The sequence below is a fragment of the Ambystoma mexicanum genome, chromosome 9 (assembly GCF_040938575.1).
Source record: "Ambystoma mexicanum isolate Mex_15411 chromosome 9, UKY_AmexF1_1, whole genome shotgun sequence".
Taxonomy (NCBI): Eukaryota; Metazoa; Chordata; class Amphibia; order Caudata; family Ambystomatidae; genus Ambystoma; species Ambystoma mexicanum.
In genome coordinates this window covers 23,765,867-23,792,802 of record NC_090931.1, presented here as the reverse complement: position 1 = coordinate 23,792,802, position 26,936 = coordinate 23,765,867, and the positions used below count along the sequence as shown (strand labels likewise).

Genomic DNA, 26,936 nt, shown 5'->3' with positions numbered 1-26,936 from the left:
GAGTGTGAATTGTGTGGGCAGTGGGCTGTAGTGTGAATTATGTGGGCAGTGAACTGGAGTGTGAATGGTGGGCAGTGGGATGGATTGTGAATGGTGGCAGCAGGCTGGAGTGGGAATGGTGGGCTGTGGTGGAGTGTGAATGAAGTGGGCAGTGGGTTGGATTGTGAATGGTGTGTAGTGGGTTGGATTGTGAATGGTGGGCAGTGGGCTGGAGTGTGAATTGTGTGGGCAGTGGGCTGGAGTGTGAATTGTGTGGGCAGTGGGCTGGAGTGTGAATTATGTGGGCAGTGAACTGGAGTGTGAATGATGGGCAGTGGGCTGGATTGTGAATGGTCACAGCGGACTGGAGTGTCAACGGTGGGCAGTGGGATGGATTGTGAGTGGTGGCAGCAGGCTGGAGTGTGAATGGTGAGTTGTGGGTGGAGTGTGAATGAAGTGGGAAGTGGGTTGGATTGTGAATAGTGGGCAGTGGGTTGGATTGTGAATGGTGGGCAGTGTGCTGGAGTGTGAATGATGTGGGCAGTGGACTAGAGTGTGAATGGTGGGCAGTGGGCTGGATTGTGAATGGTGACAGTGGGCTGGAGTGTGAATGGTGGGCAATGGCCTGGATTGTGAATGATGGAAGTGGGCTGGAGTGTGAATGGTGACAGTGGGCTGGAGTGTGAATGGTGGGCAATAGCCTGGATTGTGAATGATGGAAGTGGGCTGGAGTGTGAATGGTGGGCTGTGGGTGGAGTGTGTATGAAGTGGGCAGGGGATTAGAGTGTTGGTGCTAGGCAGTGGGTTGGATTGTGAATTCTGACCAGTGGACTGGAGTGTGAATTATGTGGGCAGTGGGATGGAGTGTGAATGATGTGGGCAGTGGACTAGAGTTTGAATGGTGGGCAGTGGGCTTGATTGAAAATGGTGGCAGTGGTCTGAAGTGTGAATGGTGGGCTGGAGTGTGATTGCTGGGAAGTGGCTGAAGTGTAAATGATGTGGGCAGTGGGCTGGAGTGTGAATGGTGGGCTGTGGATGGAGTGTGAATGAAGTGGGTAGTGGATTCGAGTATGGGTGCTGGGCAATGAGTTGGATTATGAATCGTGGGCAGTGGTCTGGAGTGTGACTGGTGCGCAGCGGACTTGATTGTGAATGGTGGCAGTGGGTGGAGTGTGAATGGAAGTGGGCAGTGGACTGGAGTGTGAATGATGTGGGCAGTGGGCTGGAGTGTGAATGCTGGGAAGTGGCTGGAGTGTGAATGATGTGGGCCGTGTGCTGGAGTGTGAATGCTGTGGGCAGTGGACTAGAGTGTGAATGGTGGGCAGTGGGCTGGATTGTGAGTGGCGGTAGTGGGTTGGAGTGTGATTGGTGGGCAGTGGGATGGAGTGTGAATGCTGTGAAGTGGGCTTGATTGAAAATGGTGGCAGTGGTCTGAAGTGTGAATGGTGGGCTGGAGTGTGATTGCTGGGAAGTGGCTGAAGTGTGAATGATGTGGGCAGTGGGCTGGAGTGTGAATGGTGGGCTGTGGGCGGAGTGTGAATGAAATGGGTAGTGGATTCGAGTATGGGTGTTGGGCAATGGGTTGGATTATGTATCGTGGGCAGTGGTCTGGAGTGTGACTGGTGGGCAGCGGGCTTGATTGTGAATGGTGGCAGTGGGTGGAGTGTGAATGGAAGTGAGCAGTGGACTGGAGTGTGAATGATGTGGGCAGTGGACTGGAGTGTGAATGCTGGGAAGTGGCTGGAGTGTGAATGATGTGGGCTGTGTGCTGGAGTGTGAATGCTGTGGGCAGTGGACTAGAGTGTGAATGGTGGGCAGTGGGCTGGATTGTGAGTGGCGGTAGTGGGCTGGAGTGTGATTGGTGGGCAGTGGGATGGAGTGTGAATGCTGGGAAGTGGGTGGAGTGTGAATGATGTGGGCAGTGTGCTGGAGTGTGAATGATGTGGGCCGTAGGCTGAATTGTGAATGGTGGAAGTGGGGTGGATTGTGAATGGTGGGCAGTGGTGTGGAGTGTGATTGGTGGGCAGTGGATGGAGTATGAATGATGTGGGCAGTGTACTGGAGTGTGAATGATGTGGGCAGTGGGCTTGATTGTAAATGGTGGCAGTGGGCTGGAGTGCGAATGATGTGGGCAGTGGGCTTGATTGTAAATGGTGGCAGTGGGCTGGAGTGTGAATGGCGTGCTGTGGGTGGAGTGTGCACGGATGGAGGGGGCAGCGGATTTGAGTGTGGATGGTGGCCATTGGGTTGGATTGTGAGTGGCGGCAGTAGGCTGGAGTGTGATTGGTGGGCAGTGGGCTGGAATGTGAATGGCGTGCTGTGGGTGGAGTGTGCATGAAATGGGCAGTGGATTTGAGTGTGGATGGTGGCCATTGGGTTGGATTGTGAGTGGCGGCAGTGGGCTGGAGTGTGATTGGTGGGCAGTGGGCTGGAGTGTGAATGCTGGGAAGTGGGTGGAGTGTGAATGATGTGGGCAGTGTGCTGGAGTGTGAATGAAGTGGCCAGTGGATTTGAGTGTGGATGGTGGCCAGTGGGTTGGATTGTGAATGGTGGGCAGTATACTGAATGCGGGAGGCAGATGCTTCTGTGAATGTGGCTTGGAGCTGTGTTGGACTGAGAATGGCCCTGGGTAGCAGGCGGGAGTATGAATGTGTTTGATGGGCAGCTGGGATAGGGAACAGGACAGGTAGGTGGCCAGACCATCCATGGCCGGTGCCCATTTGGGAGGTGGCACGAGTCCTAGCATCACCCATAGAGGGTGGGACAGTAACTATGTCTGCAGAGTGGATCAAAGGCAGGCGTTATTTCACATTTCAAACAGTGGGGTAACAAATGTTAAGTACGTCACCCCCTTTGCCCCAGTGCAACCCTTGACAATGTTCTGGGGGGGTCATTGGCATCTCACCTGCACTCCTTCTGACATCATTCGCATCACACATATGGGCCATTACTGTGTATTAATGGGCGTGGGAAATAACCGCTTCTGTACCCGTTTCATTTACATCCTCCAAACAGGGATGGACATTGCTTTTTTTTTCACTGAGTGCCAACCTATGATATACTGATTTTCCAAAGTACATTATGCAAAATCGCAGAGAACTCTGAATGTTTTACCACCAGTCGAGTGGTGCAGGCCTAATGCCGCAGAGTCCCTCAGATTTCCGCATGCGGTAATGGCCATTTCCACGTGCATAGATCCGGAAATTAACTCTGCCAGACTACTGATGGGGAAAGTAGTATTTTAGTCATGCCATGTAAAGCACCTGCAGTGACTTTTCTCAAGGTTTTCCATGTAATGACGTAGTGCCTTTCCTTGTTTGTACCCTGACCTCAGCACGGATTACCTGGCCATTCCTTCTGAAAACAAGGAAAACTGTTCTGTTCCTGTAGAAGAGCAATGAGGAATCGTATGGACTTCACGGGACAATGACAGGGTGAGTCAACAAGTCGTGTTTGTTTTCTGTATACCAAACTCTTCCACTGGCACAGCGATCAATGGAAACTGAAAATAAACGATCCACGTGGTGTGCTGTAAACTAAGTGTAACTCATGATCGATCACTCACTACACCACCCCTCCTGCAGCCCTTAGGCAATTTAAAGACATAAGCTGTGGGGTCTTTCAACCAAAACAATAGGGTTAACCGAAGTGACATCACAGAGAATTTGACTCAACAGTCACCTCACAGGAATGCATCACCTTATACTTAAACTTACTTTGTTAAACCATCTTTTTGAACAATGTCACATAGACCCATCTACTGAAGCTCAGCTTCAAAATATAAAAACATACTGAAAATGCTGCAATTCCTCCAAGATGCAAAGGCACATCTCTGACCTCCAAAGAAAGACCAAACTTCTCGAGAAATTAGTGGAAGATGAGGAGGGGAGGTCTAAACGGAATAATGTGCGCATTTTCGGTGTCCCTGAAACAGTTGGAGGGCAGTGTATCGACCTATACCTGGTGAAGTTGTTCCAGACCATTGTGGGTGGGATCCTTTGGTCTTTCCAGATTGTTCTCGATTGACAAGTGCATAGCGTCCCAGGCTGTGTGGCTCCTCCAGGAGCCCCACTACACATAATTGCTGCTAGGTTCCTAAACTATAGATACTGTGACGCAATCCAGCAGGCGGCATGGAGGAAAGTCTCCCTGGAGAAATAGAAATAGGGCCAGATTCATGGAATATTTGCATGGTTCAAAGTGACACATACCATGATTCATAAAACTCTGCAAAGTGTATTTTTGCAGTGCAAATTTAGTGCAAGTGATTGATCATTTTTGCAGTACAAAGTGACTTTGCACAGTTCCCTGACTTCACAAGGGTGGTTCTCGAAGCTAGACTCTCATTTTATTCTGTGGAGAAGAAACTCAATCGGTGGGCATCAAACACACGCTCTTCTTTCTTGCCACCCTTAAAATCTACTACAAGGAGAAAAGGCTAATTTTCAATTATCCTCAACGGGGAGAAAAGGTTACTTTTCCGTCATGCACACAAATCCATTACTCTCCTTCCCTCACAACTAATGGGAACCCTCAAGTAGGCCCAAATAGCTTAGAACTCTCAATATGGCTAAAATCATTGGAGTAGAAGAACCCAGAAAATCCTACACCAAAGTACTTCTTCATCAATTAGTCTCCATTCTCTCAATTGCTTTTCTAAAAGCAACTGCCTCACCCTCCTCAGTGTAGCACATTGTCATAAGATGTGTCTAACAGATTCCACAGTATCTGGAAGCTGACAAAATCTACGTTCCACAGTATAAATAGACATCATATCCCTTAAGTTCACAATTTCTTGGGCTATAAATAAATTCATCCTCAATCGCAGAAAGTCCTGGTGCCATTTCGTATTGGGGAACCTTTTTAAGGAGTGAAGCAAGGAACCCCACTGTCTGTGTTCTAGAAGCAAGTCCTGGTACAGCCTGTATTTCCCAAGTGACTCCCACATTTCAACCCAGTCAGCCTTAGGACATCCTCGCATTTCGTGCACCAGGAACTGAACTATTCATGCTTCCTATAGAGACTACTAAGATCCTCAAATAAGGAATATTTAGAAGGAGCAAAAAAGTGTCTAAAAAGAAGGAGGGCATTCCATGTAAGTCTTGCTTTCAATGAACTCAGGCCGAATTCTAGTCTAACAGTTCCTCTTGGCACACATTGCGGCAGTTGGAGCACTACTCACCATTGGAGGGCTTCCAAGAGTTCAACCTCATCCCAATCAAACCAGAGTTTCAATCCCATAAAACATTGTTGGGATCACCTTAGACACATGGGGCCTCATACCCGGGTGGGCAGCAAGCATTACAAATGAAGGGGTAACGCTATTACTGCTGCATTACCGCCCTGCCCAATCCTGAGTTCGGGCGGAAAGCTGGAGATTTACCTCCTGCTTTGAGCTGGAGGTAAGTGTTGCCACTTTCCGACAATTTACGGTGCTATTACCGTGACGCTATTAGCGCTGTGGTAATAGCACCCAAAATGCCCCATTGGTTCCAATATACCCAATGGGAATGGAGACTTACCGCCCCACCCGCAACTAGGGATCTGGCGCTAATGATGAAGAGGTCACTTCTCAGTAATAACTCAATATAAGCCATTCAGAGACGTAATTGTGCAGAAAACAAAAAGCCTATATTTTCTTTACAGCTGGCTGGAAGAATTTCTCTTGCCACAGATGTTCAGTTAGCACGGAATACTCAGAGTTTTTCCACCTTCAACACACTTTTATAGAAAGCACAGTATTGCACAATGGTTCTTCCTGTTTTAATATAAACCTTACAATAGAATAGGCCAGGTTTCTTATGGGCGAAATGCATCAGTTTCTTTCAGTGGACATGAAAGCTTTCTGAAACACATGATTATTTCTTGTCAATATGACTCAGGTTATTCCTTATTTCAGTGAACACGAGACAAATTTCGCAATTTTAAGAACCGGTTTTGAAGCAGGTTTTGGAAATGACACATACTCCAAAGATCTGGCCTCCCGATATATATTAGCTGAGTGTTTCTTTTTTCATTACCTAATTTCTCTACTTTATCTTTTGTGTGACTTTATGCCAGTTTCATTTGAGAGCAGCACTGTTGAAAATAAACTACTCTACCATTTGATTCTGCCAATTCTTTCACCTGGCTTGCCCAGATCCACCCTTTTCTCTATAACCTTAGCTTGAGTTGCTACTTGTCTGAGCTTCCACACAGAACCTATATTTCAGTGTTTTTCAGAAATGTAAATGTTCATGGGGCTTTTAGACCTGCATTTATTTGTAATGCATGCTATGGCTTCTATTTTAAAATGAATGGATCCCTTTTGTTATCATATGAGCCTTATTCTGATATGTTATCATAAATCAATGTGTGCCATGTAATAATTTCCTCATCTCTTAAATACATGTGTATATATATACCTCTTTCATCTATTCTATGCCAACTTCAATTTACTTTATACCTACTTCCTAATGTACCTGTTTGGGATAAGGGCAACATGGCTGCCCCAATGTACAATATTTCTACCTTTTACAATGTTTAGACAGGAGGGCGGGGCATGGGCCCTAAATGCCATATTCACCTGTCTGTCACCAAAGGGAGAGAAAGTCTACTCCTCTTCACAAATAGTGCCAAACCGAGTTGCAGTAATGCTATTTGCGTTGGGCAGTATCCCGGTGGAATTACTGCCGGGATACTGCCCAACTTGTTATGAGGCCCAAAATATTTAGCCTGTGTTTGAAGAGAAATTGGCCATATTTACTCTTCATTTTCTGCCATTTGGAGATCATGGACACCATCTTAATCTTAGATAGGAGGACAGGGCGTTTTTGTTAGGGTTTTTGAAAATAGGAGTACCCAGATATACAAAATGTTCCACTATCACCTACTTCGACATTCCTAAATGGCAAGTAGAATGTTATCATTTTTTGAAGTGACGTAACCTCAGAATTTTCATTTTTTCTTTTGAAAATGATGATGTCTTTCGAGTTCACATAGGACTCAAGCCCTGTCAAAAGTCTCTGTGTGCCCACTTGTGTGTAGTTAATTAGGAGAACATCTCCAAATAGGCGAGAGAATGCAGACGCTGTTCTCCCAATCTTGGAGAAACAAGTGAACAATTCTCCAAAACATCCCCGATGTCCAAAAGGAAGATACTAAAGAAACACAGAGCCAGGATACAACCTTGGCAGATGCCCTTTGAGGTGTGGATTTCTTAAGACCAATTCCCCTCCTGATCGGGTCTAACTCTCAACCTGCTGCCTGAATGAAGATGTATCCAAAATGCCACCTGGAAGACTCCACCTATCCACTTTAGCCCACAGCTGTCATGAACCGTCACCTGCGTCCCTTTTGGACCTTGTGGTCCCTGACCCATAGAGCACTGAATGCAGTAACCCTCCCAACATTGCCATCGAATACGAAATGCAGCCTGCCAGCCTTTACGTTCCACGCTCGACGCACTACTAAACAGATACACCCCCGCGGCTCTGCGCGTCCCAACGCTACTGCTCGCCGTAGCTGGACGTGTGCTGCCAGAGTTCGCTCTGGGCTAATTTCCTGAATTCTATTTCCCGGTTTCCTTGATTCCTCCTCCTTTCCTTTCATCCTTCAAACTTTACCGAACTTTCCTGGTTTTTCGCCTGCGCTCGAGTCACTGCTTCCGTGCCTCCGTGCGCGGACATTGTTCCTTCCTGGTTCCATCCTGGACAAACTGAACGAAGCACGCTGGAATCCGAAGACCCACGCACAGGCTTATATAAATCCTGGACCATGCGAAAGAAGTCACAAAAGAAGGTTGCAAGCAAACAGGACAAACAGGTGAGAAGGGGAGAGACTTGTGACAGATTGAGACACCTAAAAATCGATACGGATACAGGGATGGAAGCCGCGGTTCAAGACCTCATGCGAGGCATGCAGGAACTCACCACAGAAGTTCAAAACCTTAAAGCTTAGAACGCTGCCTTAAATCAGCTAGTATTGTCTCATGATTCTGCTACCAAGGAAAGTGTGTTATTGGGAGGAGTGGTGGACAAATATGATGGCTCTCCAAAGACCCTTCGTGCCTTCCTTGATTCATGCTTGGTGCATTTCACCTTTAAGCCCTACTACTTTTCCACCCCTAGAGCAAAGGTGGGGTTTATGATATCGCACCTCACTGGCAACGCATTAACCTGGACAACTCCCCTAGTCAATTCGGGTGACGCCCTCCTGGATGATTACAATGGATTTGTGGAAGCCCTAAAGGCCATGTTTGATTGTCCTGAGCAGGTTTACAGCGCTCAAGAACGTCTACTTGATAGGCTTGAATGAAGAAATAAAGGACAAGCTAGCCAGGGTAGCTCACCCTAATTCCTTCCAGGCCCTCTTGGACCTTTCCTTGCAAATTGATGTTCGAATCCAGGAAAGAAAGGCAGAGAAAAAGAAGTTGAAATCATCATTCCAAAAGGCTGTCATAGACCACTATTCTAGCCCAGAACCCGCAGTTTCTCTGACCTCAGATCCAGAACCCATGCAACTGGGGGCATTCTGTGGACCCATTACCCCACAAGAAAGGATGCGCCGTATTCACACTGGTCTCTGCATGTATTGCGCCTCCGATAAACATCTTGTCAGAGAGTGCCCTATTGCTCCTCCACGGCGTTCGGGAAACGCCAGCTCCCGATCCTAGATGGGGCACAGTTTCGAGAGAATGATGTCTGCTCCACATCAATTCCTTCCTTGAACTCTCCTGGACAAAATAACCTTGTGATTCTACAGGCCTTTCTATCGCCTTCCAAGAAATAATCCTACCCCATCCTTGCATTAGTGGATTGCGGAGCCATTGGCATATTCATAGATCATGATTGGGTCACAACTCATCACATTCCATGCGAAACACGAGAGACTATGCACCCTTTTGATGAAATTGATGGAAGACCCCTGTCTTCAGGACCCATAACCCTTCAAACCAAGGAGATTTTTCTCTCCATTAACCACCATCAAGAGAGGATTAAATTTGATATTATAAGATCTGCCCACTATCCAATGGTTTTAGGCATGTCCTGGTTACAGAAGCATAATCCTTATATCAATTGGGCAGCAGGCTCTATATTTCTTGGTTCGGAACATTGTATGTCTCACTGTTTGTCCTTGAACACCTTACCAAAGCCCTCTGAAGACTTCCAAGAAAATCAACAAATACCAGTCACCATCTCTAACGTCATCCAGATTCCCAGGGCCTATCAGGCATACAAAGATGTGTTCTCAACTGCCATAGTTCAAGCTCTACCACCCCACAGACCTGAAGATTGTGCCATTGATACCGAACCTTCAGCAGTAATTCCGTTTGGAAGAATGTTTATCTTGTCAGAACCTGAAAAGAGGGCACTCTGGGAATACCTGGATACCAATCTGGAAAACAGAACTATTCGACCATGCAAGTCCCCGGCGGGCGCCTCACTATTTTCTGTTCCCAAGAAGGATTCCAAGGAGCTTAGGCCATGTCTCGATTACCGTGGCCTTAACCAATGCACTCTTAAGGACCGTTATCCATTGCCTCTCATCTCAGAAATCCTGGAAGCCGTCAGAGGTGCTGTCATCTTCACAAAACTAGACCTCAGGTGCACTTACCATCTTATTTGTATAAAGGAAGGCGACAAATGGAAGACAGCTTTTAGAACACCCTTCGGCCATTTTGAATATCTAGTTATGCCCTTTGGACTTGCTAATGCCCCAGCAGTCTTCCAACGCTTTATGGATCGGGTATTTTCTGATATGCTGTTCCTCTTCGTCATTGTATATCTAGACAACATACTGATCTACTCCAAGGACCATCATGAACATGAAGAGCACGTAAGGGCAGTCTTACAACGTCTACGGGAACATAAACTCCTGGCCAAACCCGAGAAATTCCTTTTTCACGTATCTAGTGTTCACTATCTCGGATTTGTTCTTAGCCAAAAGGGGATTGGAATGGACTCTTCGAAGGTTGATCCCATTCTATCTTGGCCTGTTCCCACTAGCGTAAAGCAAATTCAATCCTTCCTGGGGCTTGCTAACTTCTACAGAAAGTTTATTCCAGCATTTTCGGAGATTGATCATCCTATTGTTACATTGTTAAAAAAGGACACCCCCTTTCAGTGGACCTCAGTCCAAAATTTGGCGTTTCAACGATTAAAGTCGGAGATCACACAAGCTCCCATCCTTGCTCAACCTGACACAGACAGACCCTTCATTGTCGAAACTGATGCTTCCAACTATGCCATTGGGGCATCCTGAAACAGGAACCTGGCGACAAACTAGAACACCCCATCGCATATCTCTCCCACACCTTGACTCCCAGTGAAACCCATTATTCCGTCCTGGAGAAGGAATTGTTAGCCATCCGTCAGGCCTTCACTGATTGGCGTCATCTCCTTCTGGGAGCTAAACACCCGGTTCAAGTCTGCACAGACCATCGGAATCTCCAAGTACTGCAATCCCTAGAATGTAGAAACAGTTGCCAAGCCCGCTGGGCCTTCTTTTTTGCTCAATACCAATTCCAAACCCATCACTTCCCTGGAACACACAACATTATAGCCGATGCCTTATTCAGGCGTCCTGACTATGAACCCCTTGAGGATCGGACCTTTCCTAAAATGTTTCCCCACACAATATTTGTTGCCCAAGCAATTACCCTCCTGGAGGATATTCAAATTCAAACCCAGTCCTCTGAACCTTGGAAGGAGTTTAAGAGAAACGATTGATGGAATCTCAAAACAAAGGACGGATACCTGTTCAAGGACAATCGCTTGGTCATTCCCACTCCTGGACTGTGACAAAAAATCGCAAGCGTATGTCATGATACTTTCCATTCAGGACACAGTGGCATCACCAACACTCTCCATCTAATACAAAGACATTTTTGGTGGCCAACGATGAAGGATGATATCAAGATCCATATCCAGACATGTGCGGTCTGCAATCAGAACAAACATGATAACAAAAGACCAGCAGGTCTCCTGCTCCAACTGGCAATACCAACAAGACCCTGGGAAATCATCGCCATGGATTTCAACGTGGAACTACCCTCTTCCAGGGGCTGCACAACTATAATGTTTACCATTGATTTGTTCACTCATATGGCTCATTTTACACCTTTATACAAACTGCCATCCTCATCTGAACTTGCTGGAATTTTCCTGGAACACATATTCCGGCTTCATGGGCTACCTTCCAAGATCATTTCTGATAGAGGGCCCCAGTACATATCGCAGTTCTGGAACCAGTTATGTTGTATACTGGGAATCCAGTGTGCCTTGTCTTTGGGTTATCATCCACAGACCAGTGGAGCTACTGAGTGAGTAAATTAAACTCTGGAACAATATCTTCATTGCTTCGCCACCAAGGTCCAGGATGATTGGTCACTCTTAATACCTGTGGCTAAATTCGCATACAACATTCGGATCATTCAGCTTTCAAAACCAGTCCCTTTTTCTGTAGTCAAGGATTTCATCCTTCAGTCCTACCATCCATTCTTCCACATCCAACCCCAGTTCCTACGGTTGATTTCTTGATTGAAACACTAATCAATGTGCACAAAGAAGCTAAAGAAAACCTAGAAAGGGCCCGAAGAGATGTTAAACATTATGCTGACTCCAAAAGAAGACCAGGATCTTCCTACTGAATAAGTGATAAGGTTTGGTTATCCTCAAAACTCCTCCCACATCACCAACGACCAAATAAATTGGCTCCCAGGTATTACAGTCCCTTTCCTATAAAACAAATTGTCAATCCAGTGGCCTTTCGGCTCTGACTACCAGAATCATGGAAAAGGATCCACCCAGTCTTCCATACTTCTCTGTTGAAGCCATATGTTCAACCCTCTCGAACTGCTCCAAGATCTACTCCAGTGATTGTCAATGACCAACTCGAATACGAGGTCTCCAGAATTTGTGATTCTAGGTACCGACGTGGTCAGCTGCAATATCTAGTCGAATGGAAAGGATATCCACCTAGTGAGCGCACCTGGGAACCCATATCAAACATGAATGCCCCCAGGCTGATTCGAAGATACCACCTTATCCATCCAGGCAAACCCGGAGGAGCTGGGTTTCAGAGGAGGCATGCTGTCATGAACCGTCGCCTGCATCCCTTTTGGACCTCGTGGTCCTGACCCATAGAGCACTGAATGCAGTAACCATGCCAACATGTCCGTCGAATACGAAATGCAGCTTGCCAGCCTTTAGGTTCCACGCTCGGCGCAATACTAAACAGACACACTGCCGCGGCTCTGCGTGTCTCAACGCCACTGCTCGCCGTAGCTGGACGTGTGCTGCCGGAGTTCGCTCAGGGCTAATTTCCTGAATTCTATTTCCCGGTTCCTTGATTCTTCCTCCTTTCCTTTCATCCTTCAAACTTTACCGAACTTTCCTGGATTTCCGCCCGCGCTTGAGTCACGGCTTCCGTGCCTCCGCGCGTGGACATTGTTCCTTCCTGGTTCCGTCCTGGGCAATCTGAACGAAGCATGCTGGAATCCGAAAACCCACGCACGGGCTTATACAAATCCGAGACCGTGCGAAAGAAGTCACAAAAGAAGGTCGCAAGCAAACAGGAAAAACAGGTGAGAAGGGGAGAGACTTGTAACAACAACAAGTCCCTATTGACCACATAAAGACTGACGAAAAGTTAACAAAACAAAGAAAGATATTAGTCGCAATAGATCTGCTCGCCTTATGTTGTAATAAGGCCAAAATTAGGGCATTAGGATGTGTTCCTATTCTTTACCTCCAGCGCAATTGAAACATATTAATATTAACTGTTCACATGGCCCAATGTTCAAGTTCTCAGAGTATCAAGGACCCAAAGATTGTATTGTCAACATCTAAAAGTGTGATGGGCCTATAATTCAAGGGATCTTTTCTGCTACCCTTTTTAAATATAGGGACTACTTAAGAGAAAGACCAGGATGATGGTTATTTCCACTGTTAATAATATTCAAAAGGGAATAGAGGACAGTTGGCCATAATTTTGGATCCTGTTTTAAGATTGAATTAGTCAGGCCATTGGGACCGACAGCATGGTAGTTATTCAACTTCTTAATCACCCATATAGAAAATGTGCTGTCGCAGCTCATGGCCCATTTTGAGTTCCTTATCTTGAGGTCCCTTCTTAAAACATCTTTTTATTATGCACCTCCAAATCAAATGTATGCACATGGGTCATTTGACCAATTTCTTATCCTTATGAATAGCAGGGATCAACTCCTACAAAAACAATGTAAAGGTCAAAGGCAAAGTTAGCTCATTTACACCCTTCTCATCCCGACTCAAAATCTCCTTAGCAATTACATCATTTAGCTTAAAGGGGGTGTGCCTGGGCCACTGAATGCAGTTACCCGCTGAGTTGACGCACCCAACAGAAGTGCCTTCCCCAACCTCCTGTGCACGAGCCAAGTGGAACTGTGTCCTTAGCATACTATGATCACTTAAATATGCCTTAGCGATGCTAAATCTTAAACAAAGTAGGATTCATTCTTAGTTGACCAATGCATCATTTATTTTGGAGAATTAAATTTGGTTAGACCAAGTATCGCAAAACTCTAGATCCCCAGCCACATTACCATGTGAAGATACCAGACACCATTTACCAATAAACTCCAACCACTCTTTCCTCACGTCATTGGTGATGAGACATGGAGTAATAACTCATCCAATACTATACAGGTCAAAGCCAATTCCCTAAGAACTGGTAAATTGCAAGACCATTCTGACTCCATTGTCTTGGGAAAGACGTTATTAAATTGAATCACAAAAGAAGTCAACAATATAATACCGTTTTTTGGTGACAACTGGTTTTTTCAACAGAATATAATATACACACAGTTTATTCAGTATAAAATATGCACTTGTTTTTTATTTCATTCAATGCACAGTAGAAAATATGATACAAAAACGCTACAACATTTTTTTAAGGAATCATTTCTTTTTTGATTAGACCCCACTCCATAAGTCACAATACAGACATGTTCAATACAACAATACACATTAGAAAAATACCATTGAACAATTGTCTTTACAACACAAAAGTGCCAATATATAAAATTCATATAGGTCTATTTGTTGTGTTTTTACATCAAACCCAACATGTTTCTGTCAAGAAGACCTTTTACGTCAGACATTCCTCAGGGGATATCCTTTTCTTTTATTCCGTGTTCAACCACTTGTATCCTGGGAGAGTGTTACACTTTTTGAGTACTGCTACAATAGTGATAGGGGATTCCTTTCAATGGGGACTCCATGTTCCACAGCAATCCTTATTATGTTGAAAAAACTGGTTGTCACCCAAAAAAAAAAAGGTATTATATTGTTGACTTCTTTGATTGATTAAAATGTAATAACTCATCCCCCATCCTCTCCATATCACCTGCCTTATCTAGGTTAGAATTAAAATCCCCTATCAGAAGAATAAGGCCTCCCAAAACCTTCAAATACCACTTCCCCAAAATTGATGATACTTGGTTCAAAAACAGTACAATGGAGATTCTTTTCAGATTCCAGTAAATGTTTGCAATAAAGAGATTACACAACCCAATGCCTTCTTCTATCACAAACGAGTTCACCAGCAACCCGTATGTATCTGAATGAACTCCTTTAAAATTCCAACCCAAGGAGTTACTACTGCAGTCACAAGGCCCCAAGAAGGATGACCAAGCAGACCCTGAGAGGCCAACTGTTGACTAATACTATAGCCATCCCAAGAAATAGCTGCGGTAAGCCATACATCTTGTAAGGTAACTATTACAAACTGTCTTAGAAAATAGCCCAAGGCTTCATTACATAATAACTGGCCATTCCCTCTGCTATTCCACAAAAGGATCTCCAGGATATCAATTTGATTAAAGGCGCTGAGAGGTCCCTCTCCACTGACACGGATCTTTGTTTAAAGCTGCTGCCAAACTCAAGACCAATCCTTCACATCGCTCTTGAACTGTTTAACGTGATTTATTACCTTGCGCTCATAATGGTCTGCATTAGTGAATTTAAACCTTATCTGAGGTTCTTTGGGTGCGGGGGTTACAGATCAATGACATAGTCATTCAAAGGTGGCCGCTTTTTTTAAATTGCTGCAGTTCCCATCCAAAATCCGTCCTATGGTCATACCCCATCACTCTAAAATTCTCCACCTCAAATAAGATTAATTCTCAAATAGTCCTTGAGAGAATATTCGAGGCAATTAGATCCAGCCTAGACTCATCAAAAAATTCGACTTGATCTATATCAGTAGAGGTAATCAACTGGAGTTTAGGTATATTTAAAAATACATCTAGAATATTCTGTCTATTTAGAACAGTTTTTTAGCAATTTAACAATAAGAATCCAAAGTTAATTTTCCAGGAATATTTAATACAGGGGGTTCCTTTATGAAGAACTGTAGAGGCCACTAACCCACTGTAATTCTAAGCAAAACACTTAGATATCCATTGTTCCCCAGTCCCGCCTCCAAGGAACTTGGCAAGTCACTCTGAGTAGATTTGTCCTCAACCCTACAGTGCAAAGGTTGACAATCAATAACATTCCTTTCACCCCCTCCAAGGCATCTCAAATGCATGTCCATTTCCTTTGTTCCGTCCCTACTCTGGTCCCTGTTCTCAATGTCTGTTGATGAAGCCCTTGCTACTGAATGAAAGTCAATGTCTTACTCTTTTCATGCATGGGCTTGCCCCGTAGCCCATCATCTGCCAAATTCTCCTTCCACTTCGAGGGGAAGATTCCCTTGCTATTAATCTTCTCAATTAGTAAAGAGAGTGACTCAATGAGCACTGGGCTCGGAATAACTTGGGGCCGCGCTACTCCTTCATGATGTGCATAATCGATCATAGCATATAGATCACTCAGGTTCCATTGATCCAATCATGAATCGATGGAATTCAAGATGATTGTATGCTGCCTTACTTCATCCCTAATGTTGTCATACATGTCCATAATGGAACTTAACACTAAATGTATGCAGGGCCCAGGCTCCGGTTCCCTCCACCCCCTATAAACCTTGGAGATTTGCGAAGTAGTGGCCACAGGGGAATCAATTGAGGTGGGTCTGATACTATCTGTACACATCTTGGGATTGGAGGATAAGGACTGTAAAGACAGATACAGGGCCACAGTCTTATAGTTATTGCCACCTCTTTTGACAAGGATACGTCCACTCCTGCCAACATTTCATCATCTCCAATGCTTCCTTGAAATCTCTTGCCCTGGTGGTTAAGGCCACCAACCCCCTTGACTCTGTTATACCTTGACTGGATTAAGCACCAGGATCATTAATGGCGGGGAAATACTGCTTGATAGTTCTATGACAGTGCAGGGCCTTCTTACTCGAGGGTCATCCATCCCCTCCAGCAATACCTTAGAGGTCACAGACTGCTCCTTGCATAAAACAGGAGCAGTCACACAGTGCAGGTGAAAGCATCAATCCTAATACTGGGTGGCAGACAGTCACATCCATCAGCAGCAGCTGGAGTGGAGGTGGCCAGTGAAGTCGCGAGATGCATCAATGGCAGCAGCAAAGAGGGCTGACCCACGCGTGGGCCTATAGGGGAACCAGGCTCCCCACCCACCCAACTTTACCTTGCAGATCATACATTCCTCTGGAGGTGCAAACTGTACCAACTGCAGGTTAACTTCAGAGATAATCGGTCGCCTGGCCTGCTAACTGGCAAGCAAACACTGCTTCACCTCTCAATCCCTCTACTTTTTACAAGTGGGACAATAAAAGTAGAAAAGGTGGGAACATATCATTGGAAACACCCCCCAAACTCCAACAAAGTCCACTTGCTCAAAAGCACTTTCCGGTAAGTGTAGCACTTAAATAAGCACTGAATTGATTTGATTTGATTTGATTTGAAGAATTTATAATGAGCTTGAAACGGGCCAAACCGTATAACGGCACAGATGACTTTATGCTGAGAACGATTTAACAGAAATGCAATAGTACCCACATTCCATCCAAAAAGGCATCATGTTCTAACCTCCAGGGATGGTCTACTTTATTTAAACAAAAACGTGTTTAGGGCTTTTCGGAACTGAAACAATGAGCACAAGGTCCTGATTTCCCTGGGTAAACTATTCCAGAGTCTGGGACCAAACACAGCAAATCTTCTATCCCCTCTGGACACAAATGGGGGTGAGGGGGATAGCTAGCAGAGCATAGTCCCTTGAGCGGAGACATCTGGATGGTCGATAGTGTGGAAGCATATCTTTCAGGTAATCCGGTGCTAGGTTATTCACACACTTAAATACCAAACATGCTACATTGAATTGAATGCAGTCCTCAACTGATGACAATGAAGTAGGCGACAAAAGGGGGACACGAGCAGTTTTATTTAGTCCATAAATCAACCTAACTGCTGCATTCTGCCCTCTTTGCAGTCCACAGAGTTGTTTTTTTGGAATGCCCAACAGTGGACTATTAAAATAGTCTGAGTGGGTAGTCGTGAGTTCTCGTACCACCAACGCATGGTCCTCTTCTGGAATATAGGGGAGAGTTTGCCGAAGAAGTCGTAGGGAGTAAAAAATAGCCTTCGCATTGGCTCCAACCTGGCTTTCACTACCCAAGTTGTCCTGCCATATGCAGCCAAGAATTTTAACTTTAGTGGAAAACCTAAGTTCTACTACTAGTAGCTTTGGAAGTGACAGATATTTTATGTTGGCTGCCAGGTGCTCAGGGTCAAACAGGATTAACTCTGTCTTAGATGCATTCAGTTGCAATGGATTAAAAGCCATCCAGTCACCAATCTCTTGAAGGCATTCACTGATCTTGGCAAAGGTTTCCTCAACCTTGTCAATTGTGATGATATGATGAAAATCTGAGTATCGTCAGCGTAGGATTGGAAACTTATTCCATTTCGTCTCAGAATTTCCATAACCAGTCGGAGATACACATTAAAAAGAAGATGTGACAATGATGACCCCTGTGGAACCCCACATTCTACTGTGTTGGGATGTGATGTAAAGGCTCCCAGTCTGATACATTGTTGACGCCTCTCCAAAAAACATGTAAACCACCAAATGACATGCTTAGAAACCTCCCAACCATTCTTAATCTGTCCAAAAGGATTGTATGGTTGATTGTATCGAAGGCGGCTGATAGGTCAAGCATCACCAAAAGTGAGAGCTTGCCCTGATCCGCCACTTTCAATAATGAATTGAACATCACGCATACAGAACAGGGCCTGCCTGTGTGTGACAATGGGGACACGGTTGAAACAAAGGTTGCCCTAGGACAGCACCTGGATTTTACCAACAAGGAGACACAAGTCCCGCTCTAAAAACATCCCTCGGCCTTGGCGTGTGGCACGATTCACTGCCTCCCCGGCCTGGGGCCCCCAGGTTCCCAAGGGGCTGCACTGCACAGCAGCTTCACCTGCCTCACCAGCTTCACTGGACGGGGATTTTCAGCCCATCTGTTTCCTCGAACCCAAATATGGCACACCGGGGAATTACCGCCAAGGAAGTCTGCCTTTCTGCGACAACCTGGCTACAGTGCCTCGGCCGGGCTATTTCTCCAGATCTCATTTGCCACACACTCCACTGCTCACAACACACTTCTCGCTAGTCAAGCCGAGGAAAACACTTCCAACGTATCAAGTCACACCTCAATGATAGCACGAAATTTAAGAGGTTGCTTCCAGTACTCCTTCTCCTTGATAGATCCTTGGCTCAAATGTGCTTTGTTATTTGCAGTTATTTCTTCCAATATTGTACCTCATTGCATTTGTATCATTTGTTTCGCACATGCTTATTACATGCGAACAACCGATTAATATTCTGCTATAAGGAATTCCCCAAGAGAAGAAAATAATGGATCAATATGTTAGCAGCAGTGAATTAACGCAGAAGCAGATGCTGCTCTTCCTCTATATTCAGGCCTGTGGGGTTCTTGGTATCCAGGAAGAAATCATATCACCAGACTCCATGTATTCTTCTTTTTCCAGTGTTGTGTGTTTTTCATTTGGTCGAGGCTTAAAAAGATATGAACTCACAATCTTTCTGATGCCTTTCTTTAAAATGTATAGGAGCAGGATACTGGTGGCAGTAGAAGCTCTCTTCTGACCTTTGGCTCTTAATTTTGATATCCAGTTCACAGTAAATATTTTACAGAGAAATGGTGCTAAATATGTTTCCCCAATAGCTGGTAAAGATATGTCAATTAAAATAAAAATGTTTAAGGAGGAAGAGCGAGAGACAGTGGAGTGGCCTAAGGGACATGGGCTGTTATCCACTTCCTTCCCCATGAATTCTGCAATTATTTGCTTTTGTTTTATTGCGATTTCCGAGGGGCACTATGTGAGAATGTATGCACTGTTTCGTTTTAGAAGAATATTTTAGAAGTCTATATTTTGTTTTGATATATTTGTACCTAGAAAGAATGTCCACACACTGTAAACATTGCCGAATAGTGAAATCCTGTTAGATAGCAAGTATTATGGTAGTTTCCCAACTCATTCTGTTGCAGAGTCAAAGGGCAACCATTTGCATTAAGTGCAAATGCTTGATAGTGGCTGAAACCTGACACCACAGTCTAGTACTTCCTGGGTGTGGTTTGATGGATAGTCCAGTGGAATCAGCAACTCCTTGCACAGCGCTTTTCCCTTTCATCCCCTGTGGTTTAGGGTGTAGGGTGTAGGGTGTGTGCACGCTTTGGGCTGTTGGGGTTACTGTTCCCACAGACTGCCCACTGTCTTCACTGCGCTAACTCTTTCCTATTCCTTGCAGGAGAGGATGATACTGGATGGACCTGTTGACACTGGGATATCCCTTGGGGGACTAGTCTCCATGACTTCTGCATCGTGAAGATGAACCGAGCTTCAGCAACCTGCTCTAGATACACGAAGGAGGGCCCTTTTGGTGCCCAGACACGCCACTGCCATTTCGTCCCCTTTCTCTCGAAGGCCCGCCTCCTCTTCCTGTCATGTGTTCTTGGTGTGTGCCACTCTAAAAGAGCCCAGGCTGGAGTACATGCAGGGCCGGGCATCGCCCCGTGCAACAAAACAGAAATGTGCACCCCCTGCATGCCCCTGGTTATGCGGGTGTGGGCCCAATTTTTTAATAGGTGCTGATACGAAAGCATCAGCACCCTATTGTCATCAAATGCACCCCGCGGGCACATTTTATGAGAATAGGGCAGCTGCCACTCCTTGTCCCACCATGCCAGCTCAGGGGAGACCGTGAAAGACTCCCTGAGCTGGCGTGGCGCGGGGCTAATGAAGCCCTGGGCGGTCGCTCGGGCGGAACTTCCCTAAGGCCGGCCCTGGGTACATGCCTTCTTGAAGACGCATGTGAAGAGGTGACATAGTGGATCTCCTCCCCACACTGTGGTCACTGTTTCACATGTTAGTTGTTAGTGTGCTGTTTATTGGTTCATTTTAGCACTGATATTCAACTGCACATGCAATGAAGCAGGCATGTCAGTGCTGTGCGAACACTACACTGTCAGCGTGGCGTCATCACTCGCAGTGCTGAGTGCAATGTAATCACTTGCAGTGCTGTGTGATCATGTGTATAGTTGCAACCCCAGAACAGTCAATGTTCACAGAGCTATGTCACTGCCAAGAAGCTGCCAGTCACGATGTGACTCCCCTGTAGATAATATTTACATACATGTGCATAGCATGAGCTCTTATGAAGATGATTAGAGAGGGCAGAACATGTACAGTCATTTACAAATAGTCTTTACGCCCAGCAAGGAGTGCCATTCTGTAATTCTGTTACCAATATATAAAAGTCTACACCACCAACACATCCGCATCCAATTGAGAGCTATGGGGATAAACTGCAGTTGCTCTTCATAGCTGTTTGCATATGATATGATATGATGTGGCATTTATGGCACGCCTGTACACAAGTGTTTCTAGGCATGACAAGACAAGGAGGGCGAAACGAAGGGAGGACAAAATAACAATCCTAACGGGGGAAGAGGGAAGTGAGGGGGAAGGGAAGGGTGAAGTTCAGTTAACTCAGAAGTGCAGCCAGCGGGTGGCTCTATAATCTCTTCACTCTCCCCCTGTTCAGTTACCTAGAAGAGTCTGGCATAGCCTTTATCAACTATGCAGATGACACACAAATTATCCTCCCGCTATCAGGTGACTATGAGCAAGACCCCAACACTCTCCAAAAGACATATGCTTGCATCCAGGCCTGGATGGCAGCCAATGGCCTATGTCTAAATGGGGATAAAACAGAGATTCTACTGGTAGGCCCCAAAGAGTCCCTAAAAAAACTAGATGACAAATACAGTTCCTTCAGTATTGAGAACACTCTTATTGCAGTCTCTGATGCAGTGAAAACCCTTGGAGTGTGCTTGAATTCCACCTTATCAATGGAAAGACAAGTCAGATCCATTTCATCATCTGCTGCTCTCACGACAATAATCATAAAAGCAGTGAAACCCCACCTATCGCCAAAAAAGATGCCTCAACATTGCAAGAGCTACCGTTGGCGCAAAGCTGGACTACTGCAACATCCTACTCCTAGACACATCCGCCAATAACATCAACAAACTGCAAACTACGCAAAACAACGCCCTTAGGGCAGCCCTAAATATCCCTAGGAGGGAGCACATATCTCAGGCTAAAAAAGACACCCATTGGCTCCCGGTCAAAGAGCGCATAATATTCAAAGCCCTAGCAATTATACACAGGTGCCTCTCTCAGACCGCCCCATCCTACCTAGCAGAACGAATACGTCAGGTGACCGTCCACAGACCAAATCGAGACCTATACTCTCACCTACTCTCAGCCCTGACATTCAACAGAGCCAGAGCCGGAGGCAACAGCTTCGAAGTGCTAGCCCTAAAAGCGTGGAATGCCCTCCCACTCAACCTAAGAAAAGAACACTCTCTCACGGCGTTCAGAAAGGTGCTAAAAACCAGGCTATTCAATTAGACTGTACCTGATTGTGTGTAAGGCTGTTCCTCTGTAACCATGGAACACTACACTCGTTTTTGAACATTGTAACTGAACCTGCAATTCTGCCTTTGAAGTACCTGTCTGAAGCTGTATCTAAGTGAATATACTGTAACAGCGCCATGATGCCTCTGGGCCACTGGGCACTTTATAAAGCCACATAAATAAATAAATAAATACGTGCAGCGAGAAGGGACTGTAGGGTTGCAGATACAGACCCTTAGTGCTGGGGAGCTCGGAGGAAGTGCAAGGGCAACTAGACCTGCAGGAGCCTGGGCCCAAGTTCAGAGGGTGACCAGGTGACCAGTGCGCGGAGCAGTCAGGTGCATCAGCAGGGGAGAGGAAGGGAGAAAGTGGAAGAAAAAAGGAAGGTATTGAGTGGCTTCCAGAAACAGTGGTGGTTCTGCTTAAGTTTGAGAGAGGCAGGGAAAATATTCCAGAGGGAGGCCCCAGTCGAGGAGATAGATCTGCCCCCAAATCTCTGCTTGGAGAAGCGCCTGAGTCTCAGAGAATTGGAGGTGGGTGAGCGGAGGGCTCGAGAAGGAAGATGTTTTGGAAGGGAAAGTTGGAGGTATAGTGGTCTCAGGCCCCAGAAAGCCTTGTGGATGATGCAGAGGGTCTTGAACTTGATTCTTCCAGCCACCGGAGCCACTGGAGAGATTTCAGAGCTGGAGAGATACAATCCCTGAGCTTGAGGCCAAGGATAATAAACAATACAAGCTTAAATGGGTATTTTCATAAATGAATTTCAATATTGGAGAGGCTCACTTGAAACCAATCACCACTATTTATTGTCAGGGTGCTGTCACTCCGAAATCCTTACTTTGAAAATGACATCAAACATTTAGTACTAGGAAACTAATTTCTAAGGAGAGTAAGAAACAATTCTCCTCTACACAAAGCTCTGTTTTTACAGACATTCAACTCAAACATGCGTGTTACATATTGCCAACACGTTTCTGATATACAATATCCATCTTCAGGGCTTTGAGTGGTCTTTCTTCACAAACAATCTACAGTCACTTTTTCATCTGTAAGTAAATACCAAATCATAATATTACTTCCATTTAGTATCTCTTACGAAACAACATTGATATAGTGCGCTCACCAATTAGCTCCATAAGATTTACCTGGTATGAACCTTAGACGCTATAAAGCAGTCTTGTATGTCCGTCCAACCTAATAACAGAATATAAGCAGGTGGTATCAGCTACACAGCCCCCACAGTCATTATTTAGTAATCTATGCTTATTTGTCTTGAACTCACCCAGCCTCAGCCGGTTAGACTCCCGCAGGGTAGTCCTTCACATTCCAAGCCTTCGGGGGTTCGGTCTTCAGCCTATGTAACAAACTGAGAGATGAATAAGGCCATTAAAGGCCATGCAGCGCTCGTCGCCATGCACGTGTGATAACCTCCGTCAGGTTTAACATGACTGAAGACTAATTGCCACTTATCACAAGAAGGCGGAGCGATCGGCATTTAGATTTACAAATGAGAACCTTCCAGCGCTTTACACGAACACTTAATTCCCGCGCCACACCAGGATCTTTCCTGTATGCCAAGGTTATCACTATACTCAAAATAAGGATCTTATGTCCTGCCTCTATCACGCACCACACCATGATCTCACCACTTAAGGATCTTTCCTGTAGGCCAAGGTTATCACTATACTGCAAACCAGGATCTTAGCTCTAACCTCTATCACGCTCCACACCAGGGTCTCATCAACTTAGAATCTATCATGTACGCCAAGATAGCAACACCCACCCTTTGGTTCTGCTTCCAGCATCTCCAGCAGCTCAATACTGCAAAGTAACCCCCCAGTGCTGTGGCTAGGATCTCTCAGGCCAGAATATTGATGGGATCCTGCGGCCATGCTCCAGGCAGGGAGATCGACCAATGCCTAGGTCTAGATTTGGCAAAAGACGTCGGGTCTCGAGATTGATGGGAGACAAGGTTATGTTTTCATATGTGAACTGCCTGCCCCCTTCCAGTAGGTGCCCTAACATAGATGCAATAAAGATGACACTTGCTTGCAATGTTGGGCCATTAGAGCGGTCTTCAGGGGGATGGGAACGCTGGAATGGCAGATGCCATTTGGAAAGTCTAGTAACTTTAAAGGAAGGGTATGCAGCAGACAGGAGCAATGGGCAGAGGATAACAGGATGGCACCAAGGTGGCACTGGCAGATGAACTTCTGAAAAGCAGGCGAGTGAGGACCTTGCAGAGAGCAAGGGTAGAAAGCAGAGGGAGAATGGACCATGATGAACTAAGGAGTTCAGGGATGCATGGGGGAAGAAAGAGCAGACCCATTGGTGGAAAGCTGTGAAGACGCGGGTACTAATCCAATCAGAAACTGCAGAGAAGGGAATTGCAGTGCTGGCAAGTGGAGGAAAATGGAGGGAGCAGGGGTCAGAACCAGAGAAAGAACCAATGAACTGAGTGAGCTATCGGCTGTGTTTGTGCAAGTGGAGCAGAGGGTTTCTCTGGTTGGATGAAAAAAGGAGGTAGCGGGAGAGGTGCCATTAAAGAAAACAGATACCGTTTTAGAAACGGTTTGAGCTGTGGGTGAGGTATAGACCTATTCATGATTCTGGGCAGGCGGGGTGCACATCGAAGGGGGTGGGAGGGAGGTCATAAGAAAAGTGACAGCAATAGTGGATCTGGGTAACATACGCTGAACTGAGAGAACGGGAGACAGAGAAAAAAGACCCTGGTGGATACGCTGAACTGAGAGAACGGGAGACAGAGAAGGAAGACCTGGTGGACCCGAGTAAGATACGCTGAACTGAGAGAACATGAGAGAGAGAAAAAAGACCCTGGTGGACCCGGGTAAGATATGCTGAACTGAGAGAACGGGAGAGAGAGAAGAAAGACCCTGGTGGACCCGGATAAGATATGCTGAACTGAGAGAATGGGAGAGAGAGAAGAAAGACCCTGGTGAAACTGGGTAAGATACGCTGAACTGAGAGAATGGGAAAGAGAGAAGAAAGACTCAGGTGGACCCGGGTAAGAAACACTGAATTGAGAGAACTGGAGAGAGAGAAGAAAGACCCTGGTGGACCCGGGTAAGAAACGCTGAACTGAGAGAACAGGAGAGAGAGAAGAAAGACCCTGGTGAAACTGGGTAAAATACGCTGAACTGATAGAATTGGAAAGACAGAAGAAAGACCCTGGTGGACCCGGGTAAGAAATGCTGAACTGAGAGAACGGGAGAGGGAGAAGAAAGACCCTGGGGAGTAACCGATGACAGACTGATAGAGGGAGGGGTTAGGATGAAACTGGAGCTACGAGGGCGTATCTTCCTGACTGAAAGTGAGGGCTTAGAAATTGAGTTTGTGGAACTGCTGATGAGAATGGAGACTGGAGACAGTAGGTGGCACTGATACCTCAACCTTGAAGCTGGTTTGTAATGTGATGGAAGTGTTTTTGTGTAGCCCCCTTCTGCCACGATTGGTGGCATCACTTTGGGTGGCTTTGTAAGAAAAAGGAGGGTGGGGGGTTATTAGTGGGACAGTAGGAAAGGCAGATGTGAAACCTCTGGTGTTAATGGGTGCAGGTCTGAAGTACCCGGTTCCTGAGCGCAAATCTGCTTCGTATGGGTTTGGCAGAGGAACTTGGGAGTCTGTTATCCACAGGGAAGAGACCACGATCTGACTGGAGAACTTTGGGTCTGATTAGCCGTGGATGTGGGAGAGTGCAATGAGGCTAAAGAGGAGAGCTTAGTCGTGGCTCAGTTAGTGTTCATGTGCTCACGGCTAGGCCTGTGGTGGTCCTCTGTGGAGGGGGGGTGGGTTGTGTTTGTAAGGTGGTAGGAGTTCTTGGAGGGGAGTCATTTAGTCGGTTGAAGGTGGGAGTGGGCCTTCCAAGGCAAAACAGACCGTAACCCTGCCCTTCAACCCTAGGCCATTTGCATACATGTGCCATATCACTCTCTCCCTCTCTTTCTCTCTCTCTCTTTCTCTCTCTCTCTCTCTCTCTCTCTCTTTCAGATAGATTGTACCACCATGAGAAATAGAAAACCAGCATGTGCATGAAAGTGACGGCAGGTGTGCAGGTTGTGGTATGAGCAATCCTGTGATAGTCTGCAGTGATTCACAGGTGCTTTGATGCACTTCACTTGTGTTTAAGCGCTTTACAAATAAACTATTACTTACTATTACTGACACCAAACTCTGGGTAGGGGCATGGAAATCATTCTTGCCTTCACACGATACTTCGCACAATGGTGGTGGTTCGCCTGTCTGCTTCATGGGTCATCTTTCAGACCAGCAAGGCTGGTAAATTGCACACTCGTGTTCCCATGTTTCCTAAATCGCCTATAGCAGAGTTTCTAGGAAACTGGGCTACAGATCTACATGTGGGAGTGCATTGACGTCTACTCGTGCATACTCCTCATGCTCATGTGTACTCAGAAGGTGTAAATGACGTCACAGACACAATCCTCCACATTGCTTCCAAATGCAAAAGTCTGAACTGTGTAGCGTGTGTTACTACCAGGAAACTCATATTAATTGCCGCTGCCTGGAAGAGGTATATCTAAAACAGCCATGCATTCTCACAAACTTTGTAGCAAAATAAAATGTGGTTTTTTAAGGAATGGTCACAGAAAATCCATATTCTTACACAAATGTCTGTTTACTGATAATGTGGCTTGCAAAATGGCATTTCTGTGTGTTCGTGTTCAATTTTGTCACACGGTCACAAGGTCTTAAAAAAATAAATAAATAAATAAATAAATAAATAAATAAACAAACACACCCATAGTGAAAAGTTCCCAAAAGTGCCTGCTTCATTTTTTGTGTGTTTTCTGGAAATTTGTACACTTGACCTTGACATCGTGCATGCTTTAAACATGTTAAGAATCACATGCACCAAACTTGAGATATTGGCTTGTAGACAAATCAAATATATCTTTTTTCCTGAACTCTGTGGAACTCTGGTAGTGTTTGTGTGTTCTGTGTAATGTTTGCAACACTGGCTCTGGAGACCACCCACAGATAGTGGGTGATGGGCCTGAGGCAGAATGGGGAGGGTCTTTGGGTCCCTCTC

The 26,936-nt window shown here is 45.6% G+C and overlaps 1 protein-coding gene across 2 annotated transcripts in view; it reads left to right on the top strand.

The window, feature by feature from the left end:
• The window catches only part of SCN3B (sodium voltage-gated channel beta subunit 3), a 273,681-nt gene extending 247,021 nt beyond the window's left edge, over positions 1-26,660 (top strand). For both annotated transcript variants that reach the window (XM_069614103.1, XM_069614102.1), the window contains exons 6-7: positions 3,314-3,413; positions 19,695-26,660. In XM_069614103.1, coding sequence (XP_069470204.1) covers positions 3,314-3,380 — 67 coding nt within the window. In that variant the 3' untranslated portion in view covers positions 3,381-3,413; positions 19,695-26,660. The remainder of the gene's footprint in view (positions 1-3,313; positions 3,414-19,694) is intronic.
• Positions 26,661-26,936: the final 276 nt, after the last annotated feature.